Genomic DNA, 26,994 nt, shown 5'->3' with positions numbered 1-26,994 from the left:
TGGCCCAGTTTGCCCAGCTGATACCCCCTCGCCCACCCAGCCCTGCCTGGGATGGGTTGGCTGCCTGCCCAAGGGGGCCACCTCTATTCTGTTTGTGTGACCCCAGGCCAGCCACTGACCTCTCTGAACCTTGACTCCTTCACTGTAAAAGGCCACCCTTTCACCGGCTGACATGTGGAGTTGTGTGCATAAAGCATGTAGCATGTGCCGGCACATGGTGAGCCACCCCAGGCAGTGGTGGCCGCTGTGTAATTTTGATTGGGGTGGGATTTGTTATTTTCCGCAAGCTGCTGAGTTCAGGCTAGGGCCCACCGGGGGTGCATGGTAGGATCAGCCATGCCCCAGCCCCTCCCTAGGGACAGCCTGGCTCACCCTCTGCTCCAGAGAGGAGAGACCAGGCCAGGCACAAGCCAGGGCCACAGGCCCCAGTGGTGTCATGATGGTTTTCCATTCCTGCCAGTCCCGACTGTGGGGTGAGTTCCCGAGCGCAGGCAAGGACTGCAGGGGCAGGGGGCGGGCCCACTGAAGGCCGGCTCTGATGCATCTGCAGGCGATCTGGGAGAATCAGTTCTATTACCTTTTCGGCTTCCTGTTCCTCGTCTTCATCATCCTGGTGGTGTCCTGTTCACAGATCAGCATTGTCATGGTGTACTTCCAGCTGTGTGCAGAGGTGAGGGGAATGTGGCCAGCACTTGGGGGTAGGGGGAGCTGGGGCCAGCATCAAATGGGTCAGGGAAACTGGGTTTCCCACGTGGTTCCATGTCCTCTGAGGCCTTGGGCAAGTGCGTCACTTCCCCTTGCCGAGCTTCCGCTTGTTCAGCTGTAGACTCGTGGGTGGAGGTCACCACGACCTCATGACAGTACTTGTGAGTACTGAGTCCACTCCAGTAGGGATTTCTTCAACAGCTGGCGCCGTTTGGATAACCTGCCCTCCATCTGGGGACTAGCTCTTGGCAGAGTGAGCAAAGCCAGGGCTCTGGGACAGACAGCCTGGGCTGAAACCTGGCTCCTCCAGTAGCTCTTGGGCAGTCATTTAACCTCTGTGTGCCTTCCAGACCTAACTCAGAGGGCTGCTTCGTGAACTCTGAGCCGATTCACAATAAGCACCTACAACAGGACGTGGCATGTGGTGAACGTTTGCTCACGAGATGCTAATGTTAATACTATTCTTTGGTTGTTGATTTTTTAAATTGAGATGTAATTTATTAACAGTAATGTTCACCCTGTTTAGTCTATAGTTGTGTAAGTTTTTAGAAATGCATGCCGTCGTGTAACCACCGTCACAGTCAAGGCATAAAACCTTTACATGACCCCAAATATTACCATCCTTATACAGGGTCTTTAAGCTCCTCAGGCAACTGTGAAACTTGGGGAAGAGATTCAGCCTGGAGACAGCAATGACCCTTCTCTGTTTCCTTCTCAGGATTACCGCTGGTGGTGGAGGAATTTCCTAGTCTCCGGGGGATCTGCATTCTATGTCCTGGTCTATGCCATCTTTTACTTTGTTAACAAGGTACCACCCTGCATGAGGGAGCCCCTTTGCCCTTTCAGGGCAGGCCTGTAGGGATGGGGTGCTGGGGAAAAACCTCTAGTGTCTAAATCTTACTTTTCTACCAAGAATGGGGAGGACCAAAGTCATTCTAGAACTGTTCCTGCTCTTAGAACAGAACCTTTTTGGAAAGAGAATATGTTTGGGTGACAAAAGCCTTCAGGGTAAATGACAATGAGAATGTTGTATGGAGAACCTGTGAGATGACAACCAAAGCAGAGCTAAAAGGAAGTGTATCACCTTACAGTGCTTTTAAGAGAAGTAAGGTAATAGTGTTCACCTCAAGAAGACAGGGAGAAAAAAGAACAGTAACACGAAAGAATAAATGTAAACGAGAAGAGTTAAAGAGATAAGAACAGAAACTGCTAAAGCAGGCTTTAGCACTCAGTTTGAGGGGCTCAGCTGTGCTCACAGAGCTCACTGTCCCCAGAGGGTGGCTTAAGAGTCCAAACAGACCCCCACAACAGGTTTGGTAGATGTGCGCATAACACAGAAATCAGATGGGCCACTGAGGGGAGTCTGGGAGTCGCTTTGGTTGGCCCCTGTGTCACCTCTGGGACTTAGCCCCTGTATTTTGGGTTTCCAAAGCAAGAAGTCCTCTGCTTATAACCAAGCTGTATTCTGAAACTAAACTAGAGCCATAGGCTGACCAAGTGAAGCTTGGAATTCCCTTTCCCACAAACATCAGGTTGGAAAGGACCGTCCAGATATTTGAGTGCAGAATTCCACCCCTGCTTCCAGTTCCCTGACTGGCCCCTTCTCCAGCGATCCCAACAAAGGATCACCTCGCTAAGGAGTCAGTCAGTGGTGGCCTGTGGGCCAGCAGGCCTGTTGCTGTAAACAGTTTTATTGGCGGTTATTCATTTACATGTTGTCCAGGCTGTTTTTACACTACAGCGGCAGAGTATTGTAGTTTTGACAAGAGACCACATGGCTTCAGCTGTTGGCTTGGGCAAAAAGTTCGATCCGGTTTTTCCATACTATCTTCCAGAAAAATCTGAATGAACTTTTTGGCCAACCCAGTATAACCTGTCCCTTTAAGAAGCTTGCTGACCCTGCTCTAGCACATCAGTGATGGAGGGCATTCCCTCCTGACGCTCCCATTCTCTTTAGATAGCTCCTGTCATTATTAAGGTCTTCCTTGATTCACATTGAAATCTGCCTTACTGCAAACTCCATCTTCAGATCAATCTTATTGCTGGAATCCTGCAAAACAAATCTAATTTCCCTTCTTTACAGCCCCTATTTATCAGAAACTCTTCTGAATGCAAAGTGACCAAAACCCAGTTCCAGCTGGCTTAAGCAAAAAAAAGAGAATGTTTTGGCTTATGTAACTTTAATAAGAAGTTGAAGTATAGCTTCAGGCTTGGTTAGATCCAGCAGCTTAAATGGTTATCAGGGCTCTGTGTTTATACCTCAGCTCTGTGTGTGTTTTCTTGGCTTCAGTCTGCAGGTAGGATCTTTTCACAAAGTAGAAGGATGGCCAGTAGCAGCCGTAGAGTCTCTTTTTAGCTTTGCAGCCCTAGCGATAAAAGAAAGTGTTTCCTCTGTCCTCATGCTATCAGTCCCAGGGAATATGCTCACTGGCCTAGGTTACATGTCACCCTTCACTGTTCCTCATGTCCAGTAGGATGGTGTACTCTGATTGACTAGCTTAGGCTTTGTACTGGACTGACAGCCCCAACAGGACCACAGAGTAGGGAGTGGGTACCCAAGACTCCGGAAAAAAGGAAGACAAGAGCCAGTGTTGGGCAAGTGAAGCCTGCTTCCATAGCCACCTACACAAAGGTCACAGCTCAGCCTCCTGCCCTTCCTGCCTCTGCCCGAGGCTTTCTTCTCTGCTCTAAAGCCAGCCCGAGAGCCTTGTCTGAAACATGATGGCATTGGCCTGTCTGAACTCTAAGGAACTTTCACATGACCTTGCCTCACTCCTTTTCTGGTTTTACCACTGGATTTACCACTACTCTGTGCCCCTCATCCTTCACCCCACCTTCAGCCACAAGAAAGCCCAAAAGAGAGATGGGTGGTTGAGCTGGAAGACATGGCCTTCATCCCCCAGTTTGTGGCTATTTGACTTCAGGGAGATCGTCTCAAACAGTGACCCTTACTGTTTTCTTGTGGACTCCTGGCATTTTGTGACCATGTGTCTGCCCAAGAGCCCTGGAACAGGCCCCACTCGGGCCCTGGTGGGCAGGCAGGTCTTGATACCAGGGTCCCAGATTAGCTCCACTTGGCACACGACAGATTCCCTGGCATCGCTGCCCAGGTCTGAGAACTCAGCTAAGGGGTTCATATGCTCCAGGATCAACTCCCCAGGACTCCCCATGAGACGGTAATAAAAGTGACAAAGTGCATTCAGGCGGAGAGCACCAGAGGCTGAGACAGGCTCATGGTGACCCTGGTCCTATAGTCAGGAGCTGTGAATGCCTCTCTCCTCCCCCGACTTCTGTGCTCCAGCCATCCGCGAGTCCCCCTGCACGGTTCTGGGGGCTGTGGAGGGTGGGGAAGTGGCAGCCGTGGCCTTGCTGCCTTTGTCATTCTGGCAGTGGGCCCTGAGGTCAGCCCCATCTCCCAGTGAGCTCCCAGGCCCTTCCCCAGGAAGACTCCTGCTCTGACATGGAATGGCCTGGTCAGTGGATATGGGCCTTGGGCTCCTAGCCCTCTGACTCCAGGTTCAAATCCCAGCTTCTCTGTAAAATGGGTTAATAACCCACCATAGTGGTCGTGAGCATCCAGGGCGGAGCACAGGCCCTGGCGCTGATGGAGGTTCACCCTGGTGTGTGCCCCGCCTGCCCCTCACTGCCTGCCCACGAGGTCCGGGCCAAGGTTGGGGGACACCTGGTTGGCCACAGCAGGCTGGCACTGAGTGTCCCCCTTCTCTCCCTGTTTGCACCCCAGCTGGACATCGTCGAGTTCATTCCCTCTCTCCTCTACTTTGGCTACACGGCCCTCATGGTCCTGTCCTTCTGGCTCCTCACGGGCACCATCGGCTTCTATGCAGCCTACATGTTTGTCCGCAAGATCTACGCTGCTGTGAAGATAGACTGATGGGGGTGGACCATGGTCTGGCCCACTGCATCCACGGACAGGAAGCCGCCCTGCACAGGGAACTGCAGGCACGTAAAATAAAACAACTCCTGCTCGTTTGGAATGTAACTCCTGGCACAGTGTTCCTGGATCCCGGGTCTGCGTGGGGGGCGGGAAGGCCTGTAGATAAATCTTGCATTTTTCTTCATCATCTTATTGCAGTTCTATGGGGGATGAGTTTTTTGTGGGTTGTTTTTCTTCAGTGCTAAGGAAGTTCCCTCCAGCAGGAACTCTCGGACCTGTTTATTCAGGTGTATTTTTGGTTTGGGGTTTTTTTCCCTTAGTTTTTTTTAACAATTGGATCCAGGATGGATAAATCCACCGAGACACTGGGTTCTGGTCACTGTCTCCACCTCAGTTCCTCAGGGCTGTTGGCTACCCCACAACTAACTGGAAGAGGAAACGCCGGGGCTTCAGGGAGGTTTCTGAGCCTCTCATTGCCCATCCTCACCATTGATGCCGCAACAAAGCACAGCTCAGCCCAGACTCGCATCCTCAGTGCCAACCAGCCTCTTCCAGCCCCTTCCCCTCCCTATTCCTTCCTCCCTAGCCTCCTCCCAGGGCTGCTCAAAGCAGGGCTCCCCACCAGGCCTCTGGTCATCTTGTCACTGGGAGCAAGCCCAGATCTTGGTTGAGCCAAGGAAATCCCCCAGAAGTACTGGGCGCCAAGTGCCCCAGGACAGCAGGAATCGCCCCTGCTCAGAGCAGCAGGAGTTTGCTGGACCAGAGGAGAGACTTGGAATGAACTGTCTTTCGTGCCAAGAAACCCTGGATCTGGGGTCAAGTATTTCCAGAGCCAAACCAAGCATTCACACGTCTGTCTGGATGAGGGTCCTCACCCCTCAGATTGCTCCTCAGCCCCTTCCTGGGTTGGGCGGGGAGGGGGATGTGCTGCTGTTTGCAGTGTGTGCTGATGGGAACCCTCTCCTCCCCCACTTCCAGGGCAGGACAAGGCCTGGAGACCTCAGATCTCCTCTTTCGGTGGCTGGGAAGAGGCATTCTGTCTTGACATCCCCCAGCCTCAGTGCCCACACACAGCTCTTTTAGCCAGACCCTGCCCCTTCACTTCCTGTCTGAGCTCTTGCCTCCTTTAGGGAACACCCAGAACACTACCTGTAAGAAGGAGAGTGGAAAGTAACTTGTGTCCTTCCTTCCCCGAGTCCCAGGAAGAAGCAAGGAGCCTAAGTTAGAAAGAGGAGCTGACACGGATACCTGGCTTCTTCATTGGCGCCCCCTCTTCCTAACCCCTGACCTCCCCCATGCCTGTCACAGACCTTTGCTCTCAAGTTGCAAGAGACCAAACATACCCTGGGGTCAGGGTTTAAGTAACAGCCACTCACCCTTGCTCCAGCCCCATTAGGACCCCCACCACAAGACAAAGCTCAGGATGCTGGCTAAGCTAGGAACATACCCCCCTCACCCCCACCCCCAGATTCTCCCAGCAGCCCTCACCAGCTCCAGCAGTCAAACCAGTGATTTTCTCAACCTTGCCTCACAGTGACTCCGCAGTACCAAGCGGCGTCCACCAAGAATCAGGTTGGAGGAAAGGGAACCCAAGCAGTAGAGTATGATAATGGAGTCTTGTTCATTCACATCTTGAATTTTTTTCCCTAACAGATTCTTTTGGGGGGGAGTGAGTAAACAGACTCCTCATCAAGGGTTCAGACATCAATTTTTCTGACTTTTTTAATCATCATCATTTTTTTTAATTAAAAGATGCCTGTATGCCTTTTTTTGGTCCAATTGTAAATAAATATGTCATTGTCCTGTTGTCATGTCTCTTGACTCAGTCGCAAGGGTTACAGGTCTCAGGTGACACAGATTTCCCCCAGTGGGTTGAGCTGAGTGGTTTCTCCTAAAGCTCAGTCTCACATCAGGCTTTCTGCCGCTCTGCCTGGTGCATGTTCAAAGCCTCTCCCACCTCCCCAACCCCTCCATACTGAGTCACTCAGCATGCCCCTCTGGCCCCCCAGGTAGGAAATGGCAAGTAAGTGTGAGCTTTGGTAGCAGTGAGACCTGGTTTTTAAAGGATTCCCAGCTCTAATAGTTTGCTGCTCACTCACTTCACCTGTCATGTAAGACTCCTTCAGTGTCAGGCAGTAGAAACTGGTCACACTGCCCAAAGCCCCAAGGATTGATTAGCTCATAAGTCATCAAGGAAAAGAGTGGTTTGGCTTCAGGTCTGGATAGATCCAGGGGCACAAAGGATAGCCTTAAGATTCTCCCTGTCGTCACTCTGGCTTTCTCTGTACCATTTTATCCCATTGTCAACAGTCTTCCTCTGTGGGAGGCCGGAAGAGCATGGCATAGATCAATCTAGGCCTACATTGTGCTGTGCTCACTCAGTCAAGTCCGACTCTGTGACCCCATGGATCATAGCCCACCAGGCTCCTCTGTCCATGGGGGTTCTCCAGGCAGGAATACTGGAGTGGGTTGCCATGTGCTCCTCCAGGGGATTTTCCCAGCCCAGGGATCAAACCCAGGTCTCCTGCATTGCAGGCAGATTCTTTACCATCTGAGCCACCAGGGAAGTTCAAGGCCTACATTAGCCAGTTAAGAAAGCCCAGAAGAAAAAGACTTCGCATTATGTTAGTATATTCAACATAGATAAATCCCAGGAAAGGTCTCTAAGGGGCCCAGCTGGGATTACTGTTTGTACATCTTGGACCAATCACTACATCTAGGGGGACTGAGTACTATTAACAGGCTGCATACCCCAAGGATATTGGATACGGTGAATTTCTGTCCACCAAAGTCACATGGAATGGGTGATTAGGAAACAACAATTCACCATAGTAAGGGATGCACAGCAAACAAAAACAATAGTTGCCTGTTAGGTCCATCCAGTCTTAATACCAAACCAGTGAAAAAGATGCTGGTTGCCATTCATGGGATATTTCCTGTGTTCCAGACACTGTGGACACTTTCCATGTGTTAGCTCACTTAATCTTGAATATGATCCTTTGAGGCATGTTCTGTTATTAGCCTCCTTGACTCTGATGCTGGGAGAGATTAGGGGCAGGAGGAGAAGGGGACGACAGAGGATGAGATAGCTGGATGGCATCACCGACTCGATGGACAAGAGTTTGAGTGAACTCCGAGAGTTGGTGATGGACAGGGAGGCCTGGTGTGCTGCGATTCATGGGGTCGCAAAGAATCAGACACGACTGAGCGACTGAAGAGAGGAGGTTACAAGCCCCAGTAGTTCAGGTAGACTGCTGAGCCATCCCACGGCAGGTGAGAGCTGTGCTGCTGCTGCTGCTGCTGCTAAGTCGCTTCAGTCGTGTCCGACTCTATGCGACCCCATAGACGGCAGCTCACCAGGCTCCCCCGTCCCCGGGATTCTCCAGGCAAGAACACTGGAGTGGGTTGCCATTTCCTTCTCCAATGCAGGAAAGTGAAAAGTGAAAGTGAAGTCGCTCAGTCATGTCTGACTCTCAGCGACCCTGTGGACTGCAGCCCTCCAGGCTCCTCCGTCCATGGGATTTTCCAGGCAAGAGTACTGGAGTGGGGTGCCACTGCCTTCTCCAGAGAGCTGTAGTAGTACTCAACTGAAGAGGCCAGCTTCCAAAACCTGTTCTTCTAGCCACTACTATTAGCTGCCTTCTTGAAAGACTTTATATTTTAAATTATAATCGACAAACTACACAACTTGATATGTTGTTGAAATATATATATTTGGTCATGCTGTGTGGCATGTGAGATCGTAGTTCCCCAACTAGGGATCAAACTTGCAACCCCTTGCAGTGGAAGCCTAGTCTTAACCACTGGATCACCAGGGAAGTCCCATGCTTTGACGTAGATACACACGCCATGAGACCGTTACTACAGTCAAGACAGCGACCATACTTACCAACCCAGGTTTCCTTATGTCCTTTGTAATAGTGGCCTCTAGCTTCTCAGGAAGGCAGTGACCCAGAAGCTAGAAATATTCTGGATGATGTAGCTCCTTGGGACCAGGTACAACTGGCGCGTGCGCCCAGAGCTGTGCGCCATTCGTAGGTAGGCCCTGTTCGCCTGGGCACTCACGGCCTCCTGCTCCTCACTTCACGGCTTCCAGCGGGTCCACAACCGGGCCACCAAGCTCAGGGGCCCCAGGCCTTCGTGCGCCTCCGCTCCCACCTCTAGCTTCTCCTCCCCCACCAGCTTCTCCACCACCTTCACCCCCTCCCACCGGCTGCCCCACGCCCCCCACCTCCGCCTCCTCCATGAAGATGGCGCCCTTTTCAGTCGTCATTTCCTCGACCTTCCCGCCGGCTCCAGCTCGAGCCCCCAACCCTTCTGTGCGACAGGTTGCTGGGGCGCCGATCCCGACAAGGCCGGTTTTCCGGGCTCAGGTCAGTAGCGGCAGAGGCCTCCTCCTGGCGCTCTCGGACAGGCGGGGCGGCTGCAGGGCGGGCTGTGGGGTCTTGGGTACCCGCGTCCCCCAGCCTCTCGGGCCCCAGACGCAGGGACCAGGCGCGCGGCGGTTTCCAGGCCCCCCGACCCGAACCCTCGTCCGCCATCACCTGCGGGAGCCTCGAGCCTGGAAGGGCTTGGGGCGCAGGGGCGACGCTGTGCATTCCGCGAGAGGGACGGCTCGGTGGCTGGCGGCGACCCCAGCGGACCGCCTGCAGGAGGCCGAGACGCGCGGTCTTCTCCTACAGGGCTCGCCCCGCCCCCTTTCGCCCCCACCCCTTTTCGGGTGTGATTCACCAGGGCTCCCTAGCTAATAAGGGGCGAGGGACCCGGTGGAGGGGCAGGGGGCTGCGACTGCAGGCACCCAGACAGAACTAGGAGTCGGGGGTGCAAAGAGAGTGATAGTGCAGGAGTGTAGCAAGTAAGGAACAGCTCTGAACAGGGACCCAGATCACAGACAGACAGAACCTTCCATCAGAGCCACCATGCCAAGCAGTAATTTTCCCACCTGTCGTGGACAGGTGGGAGTTGCTCAGTGCCCACTCTGCTGTGGCCTTGGGGTAGCTTTGCAGAGGACAAATTACTCAGGCAAATGCAAAGGACTCTAGAGGTATCCTTCGGTCTCTGACCAGACTGAAACTTGCATAGTAGTTGGGCACATAGAGGTGCTCAAAATATTTGTGGTAAAAGGAAGAAACGAGGTTGAAGTGGAAGAATCAGGGACAAGGGAAATTTCAGATGCAGCCAACCAGGGAGCAAGTGGGTCTCTGCCTGGTTTCCCTCCAAGAGCTGGATCCTCATGGGCTGGTGGGCTGAACATTGCTTTACCTCCTCCTGGGCCTGGGGGCTAGCCCTTGTTCTGTTCCATTTTACAAATGTGAACTCTAGTCTGAAGTGTAGGGCCTGTGCCTGGAGAGTAAGAGTCTGGGTGGACCAACCCCTGCAACCCTAACCCTGCACATGCCTGCAGTCCTGTTATCTCAGCGCCCCAACTTGTGGCCCATGGCAGTCAGTACACCTAATACTCCACCCCTCACCTCAAAGTCTTTGCCACCTCCTCCGGAAAGCCTTCAGCTTCTTCCTGTCCAATGGAAAAGACGGCTTTGAGCCGCAAGACCCAGTCCCAGGAATGCAGCTCCTGGATCCCATTGGGGTGGAGTTACGCAAGTCAACAAGCCAAAGAGATGAAGGGCCAGCCCACTGCCTTTGAACATAAAACACCTGTTAACACACATTAACATGGGATGTCCCATAAAGTCTTGGGCTGGACTCTGGAGTGATTTGCACTGCTTTGCTATGGACACTGCTCCAGACCACAGAAAAGCAAGCTCAGTCTGAGCCTCGGATGAGAGGATCTCACTCAGTACAAGGGATGGGGCTCAGAACAGCGATGACCGCCTTTGCTGGACTGGCCAAGCAACATCAGGTGAAGCCATGACTCCTTTCGAGAATCTGTCTGAACCAGATGGGTAGACACAAGTGTGGGCAAGGTCAAGTCCTAGCTCTGTCACCGACCAGCTGTGCACCTTGAGCCATGGATGACATTTTTTTCTTGGACAACCAGCATCCATTCCTCATTCTAACTGCACACCAAAGTTTCTTTGAGAACACACTCCTCTCCTTGGCTCAGTCTTGTCACCACTGGTCTACAGTGACTAGCTTGGGGATGGCACAGAATACCATCAAGGCCAATGAGACAGAAGATGCTTACAGGGCTCCTGTGAATAAAAGGACTCCTCTCTCCTTAGAGGGCCTGGAAAGGGTCCCTTTCCATTCCTGGTCAGCACTGTGTGAGAATGACTGGAATCGTGGCAGCATGCTTTGATAAAGGGACAAGCCACATGGAAGGGCCTGAGGATGGTCACAACTGCACAAGATATGGCAGAAACAGGAATGCTAAAGCCTACCATGTCTGAGATGCTGAACCAATACTAACCTCAAGACTGCATTCCATCTGGCATTTGCAGTGATATGAAATTTCATTGAGTCCATTTGATTTTTTGATTCTTACATCCAAGATTATTAAGTAGCATGATGCCACTTACCTCAAAGATCTCTCATTTCAAAGTGCAGAGTTTGTAGGTGCTAATGTGAAGGGTTCTCACTGTGTGCTCTATCACACCCACCATCCCCTTGGATGCTAACGATGTCTAGACTCCAGTTCTTCCTCAGGTTCTCTCCAACCCCCTCCCAATGAGACAGGTTCACAACTTCCAAACACATCATTCAGAAGTTTTTAATAAACAACTTCATTATAAAAACTTTTTTTTGAAAATGGCATTCTGTAAAACATTGAAAAATCTACTTTAACAAAGATAGGCCCTGTGCATTTTCTAATGGCACTTATATTTTACAATTAAAAACCTTGTTTTATATAAAGCCAAAAATATTCCAAGAGGTTATTCACTGTGTTTACAAAGTGCTAGAAGGTTTTGTCTTGTATTTTTCTCTCTTTAAATAATCTGGTATTACGAAAGAGTGGCTCCAAAGCCTTGACCACTGGGAGAGAGGGAGGGGGGTGTATGAGAAGTGGTGTTTCAGGAGTTCCAGTGCCAAATGGTGAGAGTTGGAGAGGTGCATTATGGGGAGAATCCACTAAGGAAGCAGGCGAACATCTGAAGAAACTGAACTAGAACATTTCTTTTCAAACCCCTCCACAGAGGCACTTGATTACCATGGTGGATCCTCCTCCTGTCAGAACCAGTACACCCCTTTCCCTCGCCACAGACCCTACTTTCCAGTGGTGAGGTCACAGCCAGTTCCTTCCACAGCAGGTTCAGAGCTCCAGGAGAGGCCAGGGTGGGGTCCCAGAGGAATCCGGACTTTTCTGGCCAACACCTGCCTAAGGCAAAAGTTTCTTATTACATAAATATCCTTGTTAAAAAGCAAAATATTGATCCTGTACAATATAAACTGTTAAAAAAGTCGTGCTTAAAAACAGCTCCTAGGTAAGAGGGGAGATGGAGGCGGGCTGGAGAAAACAGCTACCAAAAAGGAGGCGGCGTAGGGACTTAAAGGGCTACTAGGGGAAAAGTTTAGGGGAGTAGAAATTCAACTTAAGACAATATCTACGAGCAAAAAAGGAATCACACCTGCTTCCCGGATTTCATGAACAAAATGCCAAAAAGGTTATGGGGAAAAAACTCATTGTTGCTCTCCCCTCTCCCAAGATGTGCAGATCCTCTGAGCTGACCCAGCTGGCATGCTACTACCCCTTGGCCCCCCAGGACTGCACTCAACCCTGACTAGCTTCTGTGCAGAGGGGGAGGTGCCTGCCACTGTTCAGGGCAGCTCATCGCTGACAGAGGTTGGAGGCAGTGGGGAAGGGGACATCCCCTGCTTTCCTGGTCCCTGTTTGGTCTCTGCCAACATGCCATGGCTCCTGTCCTGGGCAGAAACCCCTAGGCTCTCATGGCCTCAGTAAGGGTACTGAAGTGGGTTTGGTACTGAGTAGGATAAAGCTGTTCTTATCCTTTGAACAAGAGGTCGAGGACTTTTTTTTTTTTTTTTTGGAAAGGGAGGTTTAAGAAATTGCTGGCTATCTACAGTCCAAAAAAAAAAAAAAAACAACGGTGAAGGCAGATGTTCCTCTGCACCAGCAAAGTTCACAGTGATAGGAAAATTCTTTGTGGGTGGGAAGGGCATTGAAGGAAGAATGGGAGGAACAGGACTGGAAGGAAGAGGAGGGAAGAGGGGCAAGGCCCCAAGTTACAAGATTTTAAAGTTGCTTTGCCTGTCCTATGAGTTTCCCAGCATCACTAATGGGGGAGAGAATTCAAGGAAGGGACAGAAAAGAGAAGGCAAAGAGAAGGGACTCCTCTAACAGTCCGAGACTTCATATTCCATAGCCAGAGGCCCCTTAACCTCTGTAAACAAAAGGTACAGAAAAGGTGGCAAGGAGGGGCGAGGGTTGCTGGGTCTAGTGATGAAGGTCAGAGACAACAAGGACAGTGGTGGCACTGAGTCCCAACTGGGTCCTCACTTACCATTTCCTATATACGAGTCCCAATAACATGCATAGCATGCAGAAGGGGGCTGCGTACCAAGGTGGACGCTTTTAAAAGTAAACCTTAATTAGTCCCTGGGACTCACTGAAGCTAATTTTTAGAAGTAAATCACCTAGTCTGATTCTAATCTTGCCAGACATCTTTATATCTGGTTTTGTCTTTTTTTTAAAAAAAAGGTATCCCAAGCTAGCCTGCCTAAATGAAAACATGTTTATTCATTCCACATTGCTTCCAATCAAGGCCAGGAAGCTACATTTAAGGCTTTCACCTCAAAGAAAGAGTACTGGCCTGCACTGAAGCAGAAGCATGGGTCTTGTACCTGCTCATAAACCAAAGTGATTTCTAGACAGGAGGGGGACAGGGAGAACTGGGAAGAGGCTGAGGCAGTTCCTTGGTAGTCTGTCCTGAAACCCTAGTGAAGAAGCCAGAAGCCAGTATGAGGCACCTGCTGAGAGAAGTGCCCAGAAACTGCTGGCTGCCATCTGTAGGAGTTAACAGTAAAGAGGTAGAAGTGTGTTTCTGAATCAGAGTGGAAGTGTCTCAAGAGGGCCCCATACTGGTGGTCCCTGAGAGGCCTCCCTTCCACGAGCGGGAAGAGCGAAGCCCATGCAGAACTGAGATGAAGCAGGGTGAGGTTCAGTTGGGCAAGAGCTGTGCTGTCTGCAGCAAGGGAGCCCCACAAGTCAAAAGAGAATTAATCGTTTATTGCAAGAAAACTTGCTGAGTACTGAGGGCAAAAGTGAGGGGCCACAAGAGAAAGGTGGAAGTTCTTTGATGGAGAGCAGAGAAGCCTATGCACAGTGGCCTGGAGTCCCGAGGGACTGCAAAGTGGAAGAGAGAGGAGGAACACTGGAGAAGAAAAAAGTCTGGTATGGGAGGCAATGATGTATACCTCGCATGATACGTCCCATACATGACGTATACCCCCATACATGATACGATGATGATTAGCACTTAATTATCTGCCCAGTCCTAACTTTCTGAAAACTCTTCTTCCAACAATTCCACAACTTCCTGAAAATGGGACAGGTAGGAGAGACATATGAGGGGCTCACACCCTCTCCTTTGCTATCCACACCAGCCTAGAACCCGAATCCCTCCTTCCAAGACCAATAACAACTCATGATATTTAGGGTAGGGATTAAGAAATGGGCAGGGGAGAGTGGAAGTGGGCATGCCTTTCATTTCTTCCCCTCTCTCCAGTTCAAAAGGAGGAGGGGGTCATGATGTACTTGAAGAAAAACAGAATTGCAGACCTGTGAGAAAACTGCTCCAATCTTCTTGCCTGTCTCCTGTGGACTCTGCCAAGGAAGGCAAGAACAGACACAGTCATGGAAGATGGCAGAGACTGAAGCAGTCCAAAGTCAGTTTATTTCCCCACAGGGGAAAAATGTGACCTCAAATGAAGAGAAGTCGGGACCCGACTCCGCCTTGTAAACAGGGCTCCAGTTAACACCAGGTACCAAGTGGTTCTGGCTGGTGCCAACTGGAATGGACTGGTGGGAATGGATTCACGGTGTGTAAACAATGTTCACTGCAATCATTCTAAGGCTAACAGCTCAGCAAGGGAGGTGAAATGGTGTGTCTGAAGCGACTGTGTAAACGGTACCGTTGCTGGAAAACACTGACTGAAAATGGAGGCGTTAGGACAGGAGGGATGGAGGTAATGGGAAACAACAGGCAGAGGCCTTCCCTCCTGCCTATTGACTGGAAGCAGGCGATGGACCCTCTGCAGGAGGGCCTGACCAACTGCTGTGGGGTCTGCAGGCTGGGACCAGAAGACGGGCTTCTTGGGCTACTTCTCTCGAGGTCATCCGAAGTAAAACCCTCTGTGTCTTCAAGAGACCTCTCCCTTCTTCAAAGAGAAGGAGGTTCCGATGCTTTGGAGAGGGAGAAGGCTAGGTGTGGCTCCCGATTCAGATTTTTTTAAAAAAGTAAAAATACCTGAAGTCCTATTGTATTACATCTTTTCATGGGGTTGGGGCTCAAGATTCCTCCTGGAACTAATCCTGGAGCTTAAGCCCCCAAACCAAGTGCTCCATACAGATACTGGAATTGTTTCTTTTTGAACCCAGCTCTGAAAGCTCAGCTGCCTTCATGGGGGATGCAGATGGGAAAGGTACTGAGGCTCCCTGACAGAGCCAGAACTGAGCTGAGGGCCTCCTTATGGCTACTGGAATGCCTGGTGGAAACGAGGCAAGGTCGTGGTGCTCAGGCCAGAGGTAAAGACAGGTGGCAAGGAGTGCAATGGCCCAAAGTTCAGCGGTCCCCCAGCTCCTGGGGAATCTTGAGGCTGAGCTTGCAAAGTGGTGAGCAGGGGCTGAGCCTCAGCCTGGGAGTAGCCCATGACCAGGCCTCCTGTGGCCCCAGATGGGTTACATGGGGGCAGGTTGAGAGGAAGAAAGCCCAGCAAGTGGGAGAAGTCCACATTAGCAGCGCAGAGAGCCTCGGAGAGGTTGGCGGGGCTCTTGGTGAGCAGTGCTTCATCTAGGAGGGCCGCAGCTGCTGCTGGCTGAGGTGAGGTGGGCTGGGGTTCAGCGGATGAGAGAGACAGGCTTCCAGAAAGCTCCCCCAGAAAACTATCCACCTCCACTTTGGGCAATTTGTCGGGCAAGTATGAGGTAGATCCAAGCTGGTATTTTGGAGGAAGCTGAGCTGGGGAAGAGATAGGTGAGGATTCCAGAGGGTAGCTCATGCCCATGGGCAGCGTGTTGTGCACCAGGGAGTGTGGCATGCCCGCACTGGGCATGGTAGGGATGTGGGCACCATACATGCCCATGGGCAACATGCCAGGGAAGGCCTTGGCCCCCATCACGTCCCGAGAGGCCATGCACAGCACGGGACTCAGCTCTTCCTTCACATTGACTGTGGAGCTGCAGCTGAGTAGGCCTAACATGTCCACTGGCTCTGTCTTGATCTTGAGCAGCTCTTGTGAGTGGCTCTTCTTGACATGACGTGTCAGGTGGTCTTTGCGGCCGAATCGCTGGGCACAGTACTGGCACAGAAAGTCCTTCCGGCCTGTGTGGACCACCAGGTGCCGCCGCACATCCTTACGAGTATAGAACCGCCGGTCACAGTGGTCACAGGGGTGCTTCTTCTCCTTGGCACCACCCGCTACCCGGCGTGAGTGGGCCTTCAGGTGCTCCAGCAGGGCCTGGGTACTCTCGAAAGTCTGCAGGCACACCTTGCAGCTGAGGTCACCGCTGCTGGCGGCATGCATGGCCAGGTGGCGCCGGTAGCCCAGCTTCGTATTGTAATTCTTACCGCACTCAGAACAGTGGAGGGCCTCCTTGTTGGGGTCATGGGTCTGCAGGTGGTTCCGCAGATGATCCTTGCGGTGAAACATCTTATCGCAGTACATGCACTGGTGGGGTTTCTGGGCTGAGTGGGTGGCCATGTGCCTGCAGACAGGGATGAAGGACAGAGGAGAAAGAAAGGAGATCATAAGGGCTGGCTAGACAACGGAGTTGTGCACTAACAGGCAACTAGACACAAAAACTGTGGTAGAGGCATGCGATGGAATGGAATGCCATGCCAACTACATTCTATCCTCTGCCACCCGCAAAACCACATGTGCTGCTATTCTCTGCAGCACTGAATTCAGTAGCAAAAATATCAGGAAGAATCTAAATGTCCATCAGTAGGGAACTGGCTAAATAAGTAAGTCCATAAAAATGACTCAACTTTTTCTTGGCTGTGCTGCTTATGGGATCTTAGTCCCCTGACCAGGGATGGAACCCAGCCCCACAGCAGTGAGAGCGTGAAGTCCTAACCACTGGACCGATAGGGAATTCCTGCCTTAACTTTTTTTTTTTTTTTTTTTAGTGACAGACTCTTATCATTTACATATGAAGTATACATTACATACATAATATTCATTTATATTTTATACATATATGTCTTACAGAAATATATTAAATTTGTTTGAAACACATAGAAATCTTATAGGAGTGGCAATTAAGACCAAATAAATCCTAATACATTTTTCACATTCCCTAATGTACTACCTTATATTGTGAAAAGATTTAGACATTCCATTTCCAAAGTTTCTCATTTTAGTTGCCATCTATATAACAGGAGCCCAGGCTCACCATTCACAAATACACTCCTGGCCACAGTCAAGTCTTCCTCAGAGGTTGGGCCTTACCTCAGACTGTCGGATAAAGCTTCTACCCCGTACTTAGAAATGCAGTAGCCACCGCCAAACAGGGATACTCTCCTAGCTGGACTAGAAACATTGACTACTCTTCCCCTGGTCTTTCTGATCAGGGGAAGAAAGCTCAGTGTCACCTCGATGAGGCCAATCAAGTTCACATTCAAGATCTTGGAGAAGTCATCTTTGGTCAGCCATTCATTCGGGGCAGCAGGCAGAAGGATGCCAGCATTGTTCACCAAACCCCAGAGGCCCGGGGTAGAAACAAAAGGTATTAGTTAGAGACAGAAAACCCATTTATGAATCCTTTCAGTGTTCAAACCACATTCTCTTGAGGAAGATAAACAATAAATCCAACAGACTGGAAAATTATAAAGTATGTTTTAGTGTGCATGGTAAGTCACTTCAGTTGTGTCCAACTCTGTGTGGCCCTATGGACTGTAGCCCACCAGGCTCGTCTATCCAGGGGATTCTCCAGGCAAGATTATTGAAGCGTGTTGCCATGCCCTCCTCCAAGGGATCTTCCTGAGCCAGGGATCGAACTGCATTTGGTCTCCTCCATTGCAGCCAGATTCTTTAGCACTAGCACCACCTGGGAAGCCTGATAGAGTATGTTAGTAGTGTTAGTTGCTCAGTCGAGTCCAACTCTTTGCAATCCTATGGACTGAGCCCACCAGGCTCCTTTGTCCATGGGATTCTCCAGACAAGAATACTGGAGTGGATTGCCATTCCCTTCTCCAGTGGATCTTCCTGACCCAGGGATCGAACCTGGGTCTCCTGCATTGCAGGCAGATTCTTTACCGTTTAAGCTACAGAGAAGACCTAAAGTATATTCTTGCTGCTGCTGCTAAGTCATTTCAGTCATGTCCAACTCTGTGCGACCCTACAGACAGCAGCCCACCAGGCTCCCCCGTTCCTGGGATTCTCCAGGCAAGAACACTGGAGTGGGTTGCCATTTCCTTCTCCAATGCATGAAAGTAAAAAGTGAAAGTGAAGTTGCTCAGTCATATCTGACTCTTAGCGACCCCATGAACTGCAGCCTACCAGGCTCCTCCATCCATGGGATTTTCCAGGCAAGAGTACTGGAGTAGGGTGCCACTGCCTTCTCCGTGCCTTAACTTTTAAATATAATGACAGCTTTATACATAAAACAGGTAACAAGCTCCGAGATAAAGAGGGGAAAAGCTATGAGACAGAATAGTGCCTATGGAATGGTACCATGCACTGCAAAAGAGAGAAAATTTATGCATGTTTGCTCATATGAGCTTAAAATATTTCTGAAAAGATACACAAGAAACTAACATTGGCTACCCATGGGGAGAAGAAAGGGCAGCTTTTCTGGGTGTGATGAAGAATTTTCATTGTATACCTTTTGAATTTTGAATTACATGAATGTATTTCCTTTGCAACAAAAAGTGTATTTATAAAAATTTAAATGACACAATAAAGGGAAAATGAAATATATCTAAACTTCCTGATCTGGAACAATCTCCCAAGAAACAGAGAGCCAAGTCAAAAAAGGAAGTTCAGTATGGTGTATGTAACACAATCCCCTGTGAAAATAAAAAAGGAAGGGAATACATGTTTGAATGTCTCAAGAGGGATACATAAAGAACTGACCCCAATGCTTGCCTCTGAGGAGAACAGTGGCTTCAAGTGTGACAATTTTTCACTGCCTGTCCATTTGTACCATTTAAATTGTTTGCCACATAAAGCATTTAAACGTTTCAAAAGATGTGTTTGTGATATGGGACCTCAGTGCCCCTTGGTTTACCTGCTTTCTGCTCCTATCTGGCTGGAAACCAGCTCTGAATCCAGAACTACAATCCAGAGCTCCATGGTATTCAGAATCAGCTCAGCAAGACTTTGAGGTCCCATCGTTTACAAGCCCTATGTGAGCTGTGTCATTAACCCTGTGTTTTACATAAGAAGCTGACGCACAGGACAGCCCCACCCACCAGTAAGTGGCAGACAATTCTCTGGGTTTAAAATGCACTTAAACCCAGACCTTCTTGAGACCTGGATTCACTTAGATATGCCACTGTTGTCTCTGCACAGCACCCAGTGATTCTTTCTACCTGGAAGGTATCAATCATACCCATTATCCTCATGTTCTTGTGAGTGCTCACACCTATAAAGGTTACTATTAATCTCCTGTGACATAAGTGGCATGGTAACATACGAGAGGAAGATGCTGAGCGATCCAGTCTATTTCCCTCATTTTGAAGGTGAGAAAACGAAGGCCCAATGAGGTTTAGTCAATTGCCTAAAACTCTACGGTGACTCCAGGTGGAGTCAAGGCTCCTGTCTCCTGGCCCAGGACCTTTCCTGGAGCCTCCCACTGACACTCAGACTGCCACTAGGAAAGTCTACATGGATACCCCCAACTGATAACCACCTAAGACACAGGAGCACACAGCTGAGGACACAGAACTGTCACGAGGGCAATCCTGGTCACATACAACCCTGTTACCTGTTTTAGTCCCTTCCTATCAACTGTTTTCCAGACAAGGAACTAGAGGCTTTCTGTGGTCATCTCATTACGTATTTATTTGTGTGCTGTCTGTCCCTGCTATTAAGACAGTAAACTCGAGGAGGGTCAGCAACGCCCCTCCCCACCCCTGCATCTGTCTGGCTTACCGATAGGAACTGTCTGTCCCTGTCACTGAAGACTGTGCCTGGTATGTGACAAGAGCTCAGTAACTGATGGTCGAGGGATGAATGGCTGTGCAGCAGGCAGTCTGCATCACTGGCAAAGGGCATGCTCATGGTCCTCTGATGCAAAGGCAAGGATAAAATCAAAACTACTCCTGAGTAGGCCCTGCTCCCTTCAGAGCTGCTCTGTCATATCTGCTTTACACCAGGGCTTTCACATTCCATTTCACTTTAGATAGGGGTTCTTGAGCTTACAAGTTTCAGGAAATCTTCTAACCCAGAGGACTCTACAGTCATAAGTAATCATGTGAGCAATACGACCTTGGGTAAGTTAACTTCTCCACTCTGAGCCTGCACTTTACAATTTACAGATTGGACCAGAGGGTCTTCTTTTCTTTCTAAACTTCTAAGGCTGATGCCTAATTTGGGGCTAATATTCTCACCATTACCTGACACAGGTAGGGGAAGTAGCACAGGCCTACCTTGGAGATATTGCAGGTTTGGTGCCAGCCCACTGCAATAAGGCAAAAGTCAAAGTAACAGGAGTCACATGAATTTTTTGGCTTCCTAGTGTATATAAAAGTTATGTTTGTACTATACTGTGGCCTATTAAGTGTGCAATAGCATTATGTCTAAAAAAACATGTATATATTTAATTAAAAATACTTTACTGGGGACTTCCCTGGTGGTCCAGTGATTAGGGCTTCGCCTTCCAATGCAGGGGGTGCAGACTTGACTGAACTAGGAATCCATGAGCCTCTCAGCCAAAAAACCAAACCATAAAAGAGCAGAGGCAATGTTGTAACAAATTCAATAAAGACTTTAAAAGTACAGTCCATATCACCTTTTTAAAAAATTATTTAAAAAAAAAAAGAAAAAAAAATACCTTATTGCTAAAAAGTGCTAGTCATCACCTGAGCCTTCAGCAAGCTGTCATCTTTTTGATGGTGGAGGGTTTGAAATATTGTGAGAATTATCAAAACGCTTCACAGAGATATGAAGTGAGCAAACGCTGTTGGAAAGTTGGAAAACTGGGCCAACTTTCTTGACTGGAAGTTGCCACAAAACTTCAATTTGTAAAAAAAAAAACAACAAAATGCAGTATCTGTGAAGTGCAATAAAATGAGGTAAGCCTGTATTGAAAAAAAAAAAAAAACGAAAAACTCAATCTAGTCTGTTCATAGCTATCTGATATTGTACCCATCAGAGTCTAGTATTTGAATAAAAAATACCACCATTATTTTTCAGTGAGTGACCTCAAATGGTTGACATTTAGGATATACTTATGGGACAAATTAACCTCTATTCTTCTGCCACAGATAAAGTTCCACACTCAGTGGAGTCTCTCTGGCTTTATCCCTGGGAACCTCAGGGCAGGAAGAGGTATGGGAGTGTCACCTACCTATACAGCTTGTACTTGGAAGCAAAAGCCTTGCCACAGTGCAGCTGAGGGCAGCTATACGGTCTCTGCTCTGGATGGGGGAGGCTGTGAGGCCTCAGCTTCTCCCCATTTGAGAAGGGTGTCCCCGAGATTTCACATTGGCACTTCACTTGATTCTCCGCCTCCCGGCCCCGAGGCCTGGGCACTAGTTTCCAGCCCACTTCCTCCTCCTGCTTTGCATCTTGAATCCAGGGGGGGACGCTGGTGAAAAATGTGGTCATGGCAAGGCTAATGGCGAAGGGCCATGTTATTGAGAAAGCCTCCCCATCAGCTCCACAGGGCTCTGTGCTCTGTCACAGCCTCCAACGCAGCCTTCAGAAAACAATCTCTTCACCTGAAACATCAGAACACCTGGTGTTAGGGAGCCCAATACCATGAAAACATGGGCTCTGGAGGCAGACAGAGCCCCAGTTCCATCCCAGCCCTTCCACTTTGAAGCCATGTGACTTTCAGCCAATTACTTACATCCCTGAGCTGTTTCCTCATTTACAACATGGGCTTAATAATCTCCCACATCATAAGGACCTTGTGAGGGTTAAATGAGATAAAAATATAAAGCATTCAGCAGAAGGCTGGGCACCTAGTAAGTGCTACATGGTAACTATTATTACTAGTACCACCTAGGCTAATAGGAAACAGGATAATCAGAGGAAGTAAAAGCCCTAAACTCCCTTTCCCTTCCAACTTCGCTTTTACATCCTTTCCACTAAATTTAGACAGCAGCGCCTCCTCCTCCTCCTCCTCACTTTCTACAATTCTCCTCCTCATGGAGGTGCTAAGGAGCAATAAAATGCCCAAAAGGCATCAGAAGAGAAAGCAGCCTTTACTTAGGAAATTTACACCCTGGAGGGTCAGCCTCTGTGCCAGATGTGTTTCTCAGCAGTGCATCAACATCAAGAGGTTCATCTGAAGAGGTAAGAGCAGACTCAGCATTTCCACTAAACCAGTGCTGGTCCCATCCTGCCCTCCACCACTACTCTGGGTCTCTTGGTCTCAGGGCCCAAACCACACTTCTTTAGCAAAGCCCGTCCAATAACCGAGGTGTTGAGCGGCCCCTCCTACAGACCCTCACAGAACACATGCATGTCTCCATTGTGAACAGGTAACATACTTGCATTAGAACTCAGACTCCACCACCGAACTCAGATACTTTGAGAGCTCAGATCATATCTCGTTCATCTCCATACAACCTAGCATCTAGAAAAGGACTTTCAACTTTCTTTTAGATGAGTACATAAGTCACTGTATACAAGTTGATTCTTACAGGCTAACATGCTTAGGCAGTTCTGGTTTAAACTGAGTTCCAAAGGGGGAGCCAATATCTTGAAGTCTTTCTACTGGGTTGTAGGGGAGCAGGTGGGCATAGGTGACACTTCTTTACTGACATCAACTCAGAGTAAGAGAGAAAGGGCATTATTTCTCAAAGGGGGCACAGCAGACCCACATTCACACTCACAAGCTCATCACACAAACAGGTTACCAACCTCAATGTAACTTGCTACAACAGGGGAATTTCCTTTGAAGAGCTCATGCCAAAATTTGGTCATGAGGCTTTTCCATGTGAAGGGAGCAAAGCGGCTATGTGGGGATTGTCCACGAGAATCTGGGGAGAGCTCCAACTGCACAAACTAGCTGTGGGCCAAAGAATGCTTGCTCAGCTCATTAGCACCTGCTGCTTACAGTGACCATTCAACCAACAGGCTGGCCGTGAACGAGATGATGGGATCAGCGGGTTCATGCCCGAGAGAGCTTTGCTCATCATTAACATGAGCTATGTCCTGTTCAGGAACCATTCCTCTTATTGAAGAAACACTGCAATGTAATATGATAAACAATTTCCCCATCACGAGTGGAGATGTGCCTAGAAAGATCTGCACAAAGGTGGCTGCATTTTGCATGACTCACGTGCTAACACTAAAAACTAGTCCCACTTGAGCCTTCGAATCATGGCATATTTGCCTACTTCACGATAAACCTCAAAGGCCTCTGACGTCTGGCTTTTATTGTTTAAGTCCTCCCTTCTTCCAAAGGGTGGAATTACCTGTTTATAATATCAGTGATTACTAGGCAGCTTGGAATTGGGTAGAGAGCGAGCATGAATTTGAAAATCTAGTTTGGAAGGAACTTCCCCCACCTTCAAAGTCAAATTCTGCCCCCCACCCCCCACGTGAAATCACGCACTTCCACCTCTGGAAAGCTGGGAATGGCAGCCAGAGGGAAGGAAGCAAGTCGCATCACTTGGCTGACGTGAGAGGGAAGCCTAGCCCTGGAAATTCCGCACAAACTCAGAAAGAGAACAGTACGTCCCCCACCTCCCACACATCCACCTCATCTGTTCTCCTGAACAAGCACAAACAAGACACAGCAGTGTAGTATGCTGCTACTGAAAGAGTGAGTAATGGGCTTCTAGGAAAGAGGCTGGTGGTGGCTAAGAAGAGCTCACGAGGTTGCATTGATAGAAGCAAAGAAGGCAGGCAGCAGCCATGTGCTTGCCCTGATCTGCACGTACTGGGGCTTTGGCTTTAGTGTTACCTTAGGAACCCTTTAGGAAATCTAGTTTTTCTCCCTCTGTCCTTTGTCTGCAAACTCCTCTCATCCAGGAAGATTCCTGGGCCTCTCCCACATTATCCGAAGGCCTATTTCTTCGGATTTCTTCTCCACAAAACTGTGAAAAAAAATCCTGCTTCTCTTTCAAAGCTGTTCTGGTCTCACACTCTAACTTTAACAACTGTAGAAGCTGACAGAACCTGTTCCCATAAAACAAACACAATCAATCCCTCCCAGTTACTGGTATAACTCGGTATATTTTCATCCTAAGATTCCTTCTGGCGCCTGATATCAAGAGGGAGGTATTGTGGAAAGAACCTTGGACTTACTATCAGAAGAGCTGCCACTTACTGACTGTGAAACCACGGGTAGGTTAGTTTCTCTGAACCTCAGTTTCCTCAATTTCTAAAAGAGAGATTAGTTCTCCTTACCTACCAATATTCTCATGGAAGATTCAGTGAAACAACACTCTTGAAACATCTGACATAATATGTGTGAATACAAACAATGCAGTCTCTGAGGTCTAAATTGTGTCTCCTTTTCGGCACAGGGCCTGAGTAGTACGTTTTTTTCCTCCCTTAATGTGACTTCTCAGGCCTCAGAGTGAGTTTCCTTCCCTTCCGAACACCTCCCCAGAATGCAGCCTTCCTCTTTTCCCCCACAATTAACCCTCAGCACATCCCCCAGAGCCAGTCCCCCTTTACGTTATCTTTCTCCAGCACCATATCCTGGGCCTGAGTCCCTTCAGTTTAGGAATCTCTATTACTAAGGCTCTCTAGTTATAAGTTCTCTAAGGCCTCTTGGAAGACTTTAAAGGAGGCAGATTACTCCCTCATCCATCTGTCTTCTGCTGTGCGCCATGGTGTCTGCTGCCCTATGATGAAACTATAGTTTTTATGGTGTTACATCATCTCTATAGAAACTACGTTCTTTCTCCATTATTAGCCTGTTTCCTCATCTATAAAACTAAAAATACTTACCTCACAGGCTTGTTTTAAGGATTATTTTAGTAAGGTATGCAAAGGGCTCAGCATTCGGCTTGGCTTCCACTAAGTACCCAACAAAAGGCAGCGATTATCTTTGCTTTTGTATTGAGTTGCATGTTCCCACCTTCACCAGAGTTGAAATCTCCCAAATCTCCCCCCAAACTGTTAAGAAATAGCCCCCATGCAGCAAGGAAAGAGTTAATCTCTAAGTGTTCTTAACTAGAGACCCACAGAGGATTAACAGCTCCACTTCAGTGACTACCCTAAAATAGCTTTTATCCCTCCTGCCCAAGAGCTACTTGGGGATCTGAAGAACTCAATTCAACACCTGCCGAGGAGGAAACACACCCAGGAACTTTCCTTGGGGTGGACAGAATCTTCCCCTAAGCAGAACCCAAAATAGCAACTGGGAAATTATAAATAGAGATTAAAAAAAACAAACAAACAAAAAACCAAGTCCTGACCTGGGCAAGGAAAGATACTGACTGGCTGGAGAAGGGTGAGAAGGAAAGGGCGGAATGGGTATAGCTGCCTCGCAAGCCCCCCCTCCCCGCCACACACACACACACACTCCCCAGTGGTGAGAGAATTAAATTACAGGGAGGCTGGAGAGTCTCAATGGCTTGCATCATTCCAAGAGACATCAAACAGGATTAACAGGGGTTGGATTTACTCCTGGGCTGCTAGTTCTATCAGTGTACATGGACCCTCTTTGGAGTCCTTTTGATTCGCGATTCCATCTGATTCCCCATGACTCCCACTCCTAAGGAGGTCTTGAGCAAATGGCTGCAACTCACAACAGCCCTATTTTCACCAAGAGGAAACCTGATTAGACCCCCACCCCAATCCGGTGGCCTCACCTTGGGGGGTTGGGTTAGAAACCCCAGGCTAGGCTCTTTCCAAGTCCCAGGCAGACAGGTGGGAAAACACACAAGCCAGGAGATAGGAACACTTATAGGTTAAAGTACCAACTCCCCACACCCAATATCCCCTTATCTTGCACCTTGCAGGTCCATTTTCCCCACCGAGACGGGGCCATAGCCTGGGACAGGATTTGCAGGGGACAGCTTGGCTCTTGAGCCGTTTCTAGACCACCACACTGCGTGGCGGGGAGGAGGGGTGTGAAACGCCCTGGGACTGGGAGGGCTGCGGGTGGACGGCTGCCAGACAAGGGACAGAAATTCAGGGAGAAGACTGGAGGAGGTCTCAGGAATGGGAGGGAGGGAGGGAGGGGCGAGTTATCTGAATCCCAAAGAGACCCCCACCACACCCACCGCAAAGAGAGACGGGCTGGGGATGGTGTACACCGGCTGGAGGGTTAAAGGGGCTAAGATAAAAGACGAATTCCCTGAATTTCAAGAGTCTCAAAATGGTACCGAGTGGAAGCTGTCTGGAGGTTGGGAGTAGGATCGCCGAGGAGAAAACTATGGGTAGAGCTCATCTGGGTTCCCCAGAATCAAATATTTGAGGGAAGCCTCAAAAGGGGTTATGTGGTTCTGGGAAATAGAGGGGAAAGAGCGGACTATATGGAGCAGTAAAGGGGGTTATGTGGGTCTGGGTAGGCGTGTCTGAGGGGAGGGAGCAGGTGCAGCTTATCTGCGTCCCCCAGACCCGGGTCCCTGGTAAGGTCAGCTGCGCGTTATCTGGGTCTCCAGGGAGCCTGGGCCGGGGGTTGGGGCGGGGGGGGGGGGGGGCGGTTCGGGAGTAGGGGACCTGCAGGGCTGAGTCTCTCGGTCTCGGTAGAGATTGGGCCAAAGGGTTTCTTCGAGTCCCCAAGACACAGGTAACGGGTCCGAGGAGAGTTTTGGTCACCCCGGGGCCTATCTGGGCCGGGCTGGCGTAGAGGGGGCCTCGGGTCGGGGGTGTGGGCGACCGCGCTGACGGGCCCACGATGAGGGGCGCTGCCGCTCCGGCTGCCCGGCACGCGGGCGCAGCGAGACGGCTTCCCGCCCCGCTCCCCGCTGTCCCCCGGGGTCATCGCTAGGACTCACCGCGCTCCGAGCCCCGCGCTGCGGGCCGGGCCGCGCTCGGGCTCCGCCAGGCCCGCTCAGGCCCCGGTAGTGGCGGCGGTCGGGCCATTGTGCGGTGCATTGTGGGAGCCGCGCGAGCGGGCACTGGGGCCGTGGAGGGGGCGGTGCCGCGGGATCTCTATGGTCCCGCCCGCCCGCCGG

General features: G+C 49.7%; 2 protein-coding genes across 11 annotated transcripts in view; one reads left to right on the top strand and one right to left on the bottom strand.

Annotated features, from left to right (window-relative positions):
- Positions 1-6,407, top strand: part of TM9SF4 (transmembrane 9 superfamily member 4) — a 52,558-nt gene extending 46,151 nt beyond the window's left edge. For 5 of the 6 annotated variants that reach the window (XM_044927746.1, XM_025263674.2, XM_006064420.3 and 2 more), the window contains 3 exons: positions 551-670; positions 1,424-1,513; positions 4,448-6,407. In XM_044927746.1, coding sequence (XP_044783681.1) covers positions 551-670; positions 1,424-1,513; positions 4,448-4,597 — 360 coding nt within the window. In that variant the 3' untranslated portion in view covers positions 4,598-6,407. The remainder of the gene's footprint in view (positions 1-550; positions 671-1,423; positions 1,514-4,447) is intronic. The other variant, XM_025263678.2, reaches the window with a different exon arrangement.
- A 4,847-nt stretch (positions 6,408-11,254) lies between these two features.
- Positions 11,255-26,959, bottom strand: PLAGL2 (PLAG1 like zinc finger 2). Of its 5 annotated transcripts, XR_006544451.1 has the most exons (4): positions 26,815-26,959; positions 21,252-21,624; positions 14,298-16,442; positions 11,255-11,876 (listed from the first exon to the last, which is right to left on the bottom strand). XR_006544451.1 is itself a non-coding variant. In XM_006064415.3 (3 exons), the coding sequence occupies exons 2-3, from the start codon at positions 21,509-21,511 to the stop codon at positions 15,212-15,214; spliced, it is 1,491 nt and encodes a 496-aa protein (XP_006064477.1). In that variant the 5' UTR covers positions 21,512-21,624; positions 26,815-26,959; the 3' UTR covers positions 11,255-15,211. The 5 variants fall into 5 exon arrangements, 4 of the variants coding, with proteins under 4 accessions (XP_006064477.1, XP_025119455.1, XP_025119456.1 ...); XM_006064415.3 differs by having other exon boundaries at positions 11,255-16,442; XM_025263670.2 differs by lacking the exon at positions 21,252-21,624 and having other exon boundaries at positions 11,255-16,442; positions 26,815-26,935.
- Between the last annotated feature and the right edge of the window lie 35 nt (positions 26,960-26,994).

This window comes from Bubalus bubalis, chromosome 14 (assembly GCF_019923935.1).
Source record: "Bubalus bubalis isolate 160015118507 breed Murrah chromosome 14, NDDB_SH_1, whole genome shotgun sequence".
Taxonomy (NCBI): Eukaryota; Metazoa; Chordata; class Mammalia; order Artiodactyla; family Bovidae; genus Bubalus; species Bubalus bubalis.
The sequence above is the reverse complement of the archived record's forward strand: the minus strand, read 5'-3'. Positions and strand labels throughout refer to the sequence as shown.